At 59.8% G+C, this 7,021-nt stretch overlaps 1 protein-coding gene across 1 annotated transcript in view; it reads left to right on the forward strand.

The window, feature by feature from the left end:
- Slc8a2 (solute carrier family 8 member A2) overlaps positions 1 to 7,021 on the forward strand; it is a 46,625-nt gene that overhangs the window by 18,506 nt on the left and 21,098 nt on the right. Inside the window, exons 3-4 of the mRNA XM_048790637.1 lie at positions 3,149 to 3,227; positions 3,437 to 4,127. Coding sequence (XP_048646594.1) covers positions 3,149 to 3,227; positions 3,437 to 4,127 — 770 coding nt within the window. The remainder of the gene's footprint in view (positions 1 to 3,148; positions 3,228 to 3,436; positions 4,128 to 7,021) is intronic.

A 7,021-nucleotide genomic window follows, 5' to 3' on the forward strand; every position in this document is an offset into this window, starting at 1 on the left:
CACTCCGTCCCCCGGCGGGTCCGCGGGCTCCCCGCGACAACTTCAAGTCCTCGGGTTCGCCGCCACCTCTTGCGCCATCTCTGCCTCCGCCTCTCGGGTCCGGCGGTCCCGGGCTCTGTCCGTCTGTCTGTCGGTCTGTTCCTCATCTGTCTCCCGCCTGCCTGCCGCTCTGTCTCCCTGTCTCCCTGTCTCTGTTCCTTCTCGCCCTGGGAGCCGGTTACTCCTCCTACACACCTTTGCCTCCGCCCCTGGCAGGGGACCTGGGGGAAGACGGTCCCCCGCAGAGTGGCCCCCAGCAGGCCTGGAGCCCCCCAAACTCCGCGCCCCTCTCCAGCGGAGTTCCCTCCCATCCTCCCAGCGGCATCCGCCCCATCTCTCCCCAAGCAGAGCCCCTCCCCTGCCTTGTTGCTGGCACTCAGAGGCTGGTCCTTCCTGCAGTCTAACCTGCAACCTTTGTAGTAGAGATTGCACGGAGTAGTTCTTTCTTTTTCTAACCTTTCCTTTCCTCTTCGAATAAACTGGACCAGACCTTCCAGTCTAACTTCCATGCCTCTTGCTGTTTGTCCAGTTCTGGACTTATTCATTCTTTTGCCAACTGCTGAGTGACTTTCTTATTCCAGGCATAGCACTCCGTGTTGGCTCAGGTCATGCCAGTCCTTCCTATAGTCTCACTTCCATCCCTCTTGTGGCATGCCTGTCTCAGACTTGTCAGTAAGCTGGATTGCAAGGGCTTTCCAGACACCTCCTGGGGACTTTGAGAGGACCCTTCTGAGTCCAGAGGCCCAGACATCCTCTTCCTTCTTCGAGGGACGGGACTCTGGTGAAGGTGGGCGAGAGAGAGTAGGTGACCAGGGGGAGGTTTGAGCCCATGGCTGGAGCTGGCATGGGACCATATGTGCCCGTGTGTCCACCTCCTTCCTGGCTGCAAGTGAAGTCCCCGCCCAGCGTGACAGTGCCATGTGGGGACTCCAGATGGCTTGGGAGATCACCGGGCTAGGACTCTCCATCTATGCTTTGCCCCCGGCTTGGGCTTGGCCGAGCCCTTGGTGTATGGAGCTGGTGTGTGTGGTCCCCAGCTGGGATGCGGTGTGCAGGAGAGCCTGGGCCCTGGGGGCACTGAGGAGCTCAGGTAGAATCCGCACCCCAAAACCACATCGTCCTCCCAGGGCCAGCTGGAGGAACCCTGCCTGGCCCCGCCCACTCTCTGAGCAGGTGAGGGACCCCAGAGGTCCCACCGGTCACCAGGCCCACGTGCCCCTAGGCCTGCACTCACCCAGCACCCCTCCAGGCAGATGACCAGGAACTGGGGCGCTCACCACTGACCCAGCTGGCCACAGGCCCAGGAGGCCGAGGCCAATAAGAGGTGACCGGGAGATGCTGCCACCTCCCTGGGCCCCAGAGAAGGTGCCTGCTATCTGCCCCACCCCCTCGCAGCTCAGGCGATCCTGTTGCCCCTGCACCCGACACAGCAGATCAGGTTCCAGGGCCGCTGCTGGAGGAGGCGGGGAGCTGCAGGGGCGGCAGGCTCTGGGTCATCATTTCACAAATATTTATCTAGTGCTTTCTCTTCCAGCCTCCTCCCCAGGCCCCAGTGAGAGGGAACTGGGCAGCAGGAAAGCCTTGGGGAGGCTGCCTTGCCAGCCCTGCAAGGAGGGGGCTTGAGCACGCATCCTGGCATCCTGCTCTGAACCTGGTCTCCCTTGAGGGCTGCAGCAGCAGAGACCGGTGGTTAGACTTGGGGGAAGACTTCCCAGGCCGCAGCTCCCTCCCAGAGAAAGGGAGTTAATGTGTTGAAGGATTCTCACTCTCAGGTGGCCCGTTTCTCCTGGAAGGCAAAGTGGAGGGAGGAAGGAACAAGCTTAAGTGTTTGCTCTGGATCCTGGTGGGCCTGTAATTATGCCTAAGTCGTTGCTAATTAGGGGGCTGCTAATTAGATGTATCATTAGGGGCCTTGTTGAGGGGACTAATTGTTCCGTGGCCCTTTAAGGATCACCCCTCTCCCCGCCCCTGCCTAAACCCCCCCCTTTTGGAGAAGTTCTGCCAACATTCTGCCTCCCTCCCCCAGAGGAGCCAGCTCCCAGCCCATGGTATGTGGGTGTGAGTTGGGGGCAGGCTGTGGGTTAGACTCCCAGAGGAACTTTTTAGACAGAATTGGAAGTTACTGGGAGACTTAAGGCTGATGGCAGAGAGAGGGGTCTGAGAGGGTGGAGGCTCAGATGACACCTCCCTCCCTCCCTCTCTCCCTCTCTCCTCCATTTATAGGCACTGGGTTACCATGGCAACATGAGGGTGGGGCAGAGGCGCTCAGACTCTGAGCCCCTCTTGGAGAGAGCCTGGGAGCCACAGAGTTGGTGCTGGGTGACTTTGGGCAGGTTATTTAACCTCTGGGCCTTGAGCGTCTCATCTGTGAAATGGAAGGGGACTCCCCCAAGGGGGTGGTGTCATTCTGGATTAAGTGTCCAGGTAAGGTGACGACAGAGTGGATACCTGAAGGAAGAGGGTGCAAGGTTCGTGATGTGTGGAGAAGAGTGTCCTGGGAAAGGGGAGAGCAGGTGCAAAGGCCCTGGGGAGCAGACTGGTCTGGTGTGTCCCAGGAACAGTGGGGAGGGGCAGTGTGGCTGGTGCACTCTGGGCAAGGGGGCGAGGCCAGGGGAGGCAGGACGTGCGGGACCTGAGAGGCCAGAGGAAGCCCCGGAGGGTCCTGAGCAGAGGACCTGATCTAACAGGTGTCTCTAGGAGACCCGCACATGACGCAGAAATGGCTTCCCAAAGCCCAGACCAGGCCAGGGAGGCGGGCAGAAGGACCCCGTGCCCACGAATGGCACAAACCAGCTCAGGTCCCGGTGCCTCCGCTGCTGAGGAGCTGGGCGGCCTACAGAGCCTGGGGAGAGGCGCAGCACCGACACCCAGGGACCGTGTCGCAGGGCGGGGGTGAGGGAGGCTCCGCAGCCCCTGCCCAGCCCCACCTGAGACCAACAGGCCCACAGGCCTTCTTCCATGCCCGGCTCCCGCCATCTGTCGCTTCCTCAAGGGCTTCGTGTTGTTGTCGCGCCCACCCACGTCCCCTCCTTTCTGGTGCTGTATACTATTCCACGGGCCTTCTCGCGGGGCTTCTGTTGGCTGCTGACTGGCGCCTGGGCTGTTTCAGGACTGTGCTGCTGTAGACGAGCTGCCATGAAGACTCCCGCAGGTGCCTCTTGGTGGACACACGGGCCTCTCTCTCTTGGGTAGGTTCCCAGGAACGGAGTCACTGAGGCTCAGGCCAGCTTCCTGCCCACGCTGGCTCAGGGGTCTTCCGTGCCTCCCCCTCGGGTCTCTGTGTCCCCCGTGTCTCCTTTGGCCCCCATGTCGTCCTCAGCTCCCTGGGTGACCCCGTGGGCTTTGGCTGTGCCATGACAGGAGGGGCTGCTCCCCTCACCAGACTCCTCCTCCCTAGGGCTCCGAGGCCCCCCATGGCTCCCCTGGCCTTGGTGGGGGTCGCGCTCCTCCTGGGGGCTCCCCCATGCTCAGGGGCGGCCACCCCGACCCCTTCCCTGCCGCCTCCCCCGGCCAATGACAGCGACCCCAGCCCCGGGGGCTGCCAGGGCTCCAACCGCTGCCAGCCGGGGGTGCTGCTGCCCGTGTGGGAGCCAGACGACCCCTCGCTGGGCGACAAGGCGGCGCGGGCGGTGGTCTACTTCGTGGCCATGGTCTACATGTTCCTGGGCGTGTCCATCATCGCTGACCGCTTCATGGCGTCCATCGAGGTCATCACATCCAAGGAGAAGGAGATCACCATCACCAAGGCCAACGGGGAGACCAGCGTGGGCACCGTGCGCATCTGGAATGAGACGGTGTCCAACCTGACGCTCATGGCCCTGGGCTCCTCGGCGCCCGAGATCCTGCTGTCCGTCATCGAGGTCTGTGGCCACAACTTCCAGGCCGGCGAGCTGGGCCCAGGCACCATCGTGGGCAGCGCAGCCTTCAACATGTTCGTGGTCATCGCCGTGTGCGTCTACGTCATCCCGGCCGGGGAGAGCCGCAGGATCAAGCACCTGCGGGTCTTCTTCGTCACCGCCTCCTGGAGCATCTTCGCCTACGTCTGGCTCTACCTCATCCTCGCCGTCTTTTCCCCGGGTGTGGTCCAGGTAAGCAAGGACACCCCCTGGTGCTCGTGTGGGGCAGAGCCCGAGGGGTGACTCTTGGCCTGGCGGGTTGACTTGTACATTTGAAAAAGTGCGTGCTCGCGGCGGAGCGGGCGCCGGGTACAGTTGTGCATACTCAGTACATACACTGCACAAGGAGCTCAAGCCAAAGAGGGGAGACCGGGCTGGAGCCTGCAGAGGCACCGGCACCGAAATGGGAGCACTGCACCCACCAGAGGGTTCCTTTTAGTCTTCACGAGGGCGCTGTGTGCGACAGCCCCTGTGGTCTGTGTGATGCGCCCAGCTCTGTCCGCCACTTCACCCTGACTCGCTACTGGTGGCGTAATTTATTCCTGCCGCTGCAATAAGACGTCCTACGTTTGCATAATTCATGCCGCACTTGGTTGCGTCGCCAGCCCCTTGTTTTCTGACAGCGCTAATTGGTTTGGGTGACTTGCCGGGATTTATAGGAGGTACCCGGGGCCTGCGCGGAGGCCGGCCTCATCTGCTGGCCCAGCGCCTTGCAGCCCTCGTTTGCATAATCCATTCATTATTCATAATTGGTTTCTGATGTCGAGATAATTTATGCGGCTTCAGTGTCGTGTGTACCCGTCCAGTGCACCCTAGATACAAGCCCGGCGCCCCTTGGCATGATTCCTTCCTACTATGACCGGTTCGGCCTCGGCTGCATAACGGACACCTGCGTTCCGTGGCCATTTGCCTCACATTTGTGTGCCCCCCCCTCCAGTCTCCCTGACAACATTTGCTTAACGCACCTCCCACAGCTCCCTGGCTGCCACCCCATTTGCATAATTTATTTATGGCCTGTCCTGATTCGCTCACACACATGCATAATTTATCCGTGGTGGCCTAGGCTTCCTTCACACTTGTGGGTGATTGTTCCCGCCTGTCACACTTCGCCAGTTAATAGTTTCTTCCAGGAAGGATCTAAAGCTAGCGGTGTAAAAATGCTTTGTGGGATGCGCTTCAGGCAGCACGAGGACCCAGAAACTCCAGTGAACCCCTTAGAATCACCTGTCAGTCACTCACCTGCGGGGCGGGCCCTGCAGGCGGGGCTTCCTTCCCGGGAAAACAGACTCCGCAGCTGCAAGTGGCTCAGTTGGGCTTCGGGGAGAGGGTCCTGCGGTTTCTGTGCACAGAGCCGGCAGGCTTCTGTTCCTTCAAGCCTTACCCTTCCTCTAGCCCTCGGTAAACAGTCAGAATGGGGTGGGGCCCTGGATCTTCAGAGAGGTCCCCTGCCAGGCTCATTTGTAAGGGCCTCTGGGCCCTCGGATGGGATCCACCCTCCATCTTTCCTTTATCTTCAATAAGAAAGGCAGCATTTGAGTTGGGCATTTTTTAATTTAATTTTTAATTAATTAAAAATGAGGCACTTTACCACCAAGCTACTTCTTTTAAATTATTTTTTGAGACAGGATCCTTCTAAATTGCAGTCTGTGATCCTCCTACCTCAGCCTCCTGCGTAACTGTGATTACAGACCTCCGTGCTGGGTAGCAACCCAGGCCTCATCATGCTAGGCAAGTGCTCTACCACTGAGCTACCCCCAAGCCTTTTTTATTTTTTATTTTGAGACAGGCTGTTGCTAAGTTGCTTAGAACCTTGCTAAATTGCCAAGGCTGGTCTCAAACCTGTGATCCTCCTGCTTCAGCCTCCCGAGTCCCTGGGATTACAGACATGTGCCACCACACGGGGCAAACTGGCAAGCCCTGGCTGGTGTTTTCGGAATGTGCCCGGGCTGTGGCCAGCTGGGCCCGAGATAACCAGACTAGAGGCGATGGTGACAGTGTGACTGCCCTTCCTGAGCGTCTCCACATGCTGGGAACTGGTCGTGCTGAGTGCTGCTCATGCATGTATTCATTCCATCTTGGAATGTCCCCATTTTACTGACAGAGAGGCTGGGCCACCCTCCTCCTTAGATCCCAGCTCTCAGCTCGGGTCGTCCTTGTCTGTACTGGAAACTCATCTGAGGCAGCTTCGGGACGGTGGTCCAGCCGTGGGCGTCTCCTGGAGTCAGAGTCCTGCCCTGAGGGGGGCTGCGAGCTCCCCAGGAGGAGACCTGCGAGCTCCCCAGGAGGAGGCCTGCAAGGGCGAGTTGCTGGTGGAGCAGGCCCGGAGGGAACGCGCTGAGCATGGAGCAGGCCCGGAGGGAACGCGCTGAGCAGGGAGCAGGCCCCAAGGGTGGGCAGGGTCTGGAGCAGTGGAGCCAGACCTGGTGGAGGGCGAGAGGGACAGGAGGAGACTGCTCTGCGCCTTCACAGGGGCTGGAACCAACCACAGGGTGGGGATGTGTGTCTCTTGGTGGTGGCTGAGAATGTGTGGGTTTCTGGCACCTGAGCAGCCAGGCATGATCACCAGTGGGTAAAAGGGGATGGATGGATGGGTGGGTGGATGGGTGAATAGAAGGGTGGGTTGGTGGGTAGATGTGTGGGTGGATGGGTGGGCAGGTTGGATGGGTGAGTGGATGGATGGTGGATGGATGGGTAGATGGGTAGATGGGTGGGTGAGTAAATGGATGGATGGTGGATGGGTGGATGGATGGGTGGTGGATGGATGGATGGTGGGTGGATGAGTAGGTGGGTGGGTGGATGGGTGGGTAGGTTGGATGGGTGAGTGAGTGGATGGATGGTGGATGGATGGGTAGATGGGTGGGTGAGTGGATGGATGGATGGTGGATGGGTGGGTGGATGGGTGGATGGATTGATGAATGGGTGGGTAGATGGATGGTGGATGGATGGATAGTGGGTTGGTGGATGGATGGTGGATGGGTAGATGGGTGGGTGAATAGATGGATGGATGGTGGATGGGTGGATGGATGGATGTTGGATGGATGGTGGATGGGTGGATGGATGGTGGGTGGGTGGATGGTGGGTGGATG

Source organism: Marmota marmota, unplaced genomic scaffold, assembly GCF_001458135.2.
Source record: "Marmota marmota marmota unplaced genomic scaffold, marMar, whole genome shotgun sequence".
Lineage (NCBI taxonomy): Eukaryota > Metazoa > Chordata > Mammalia > Rodentia > Sciuridae > Marmota > Marmota marmota.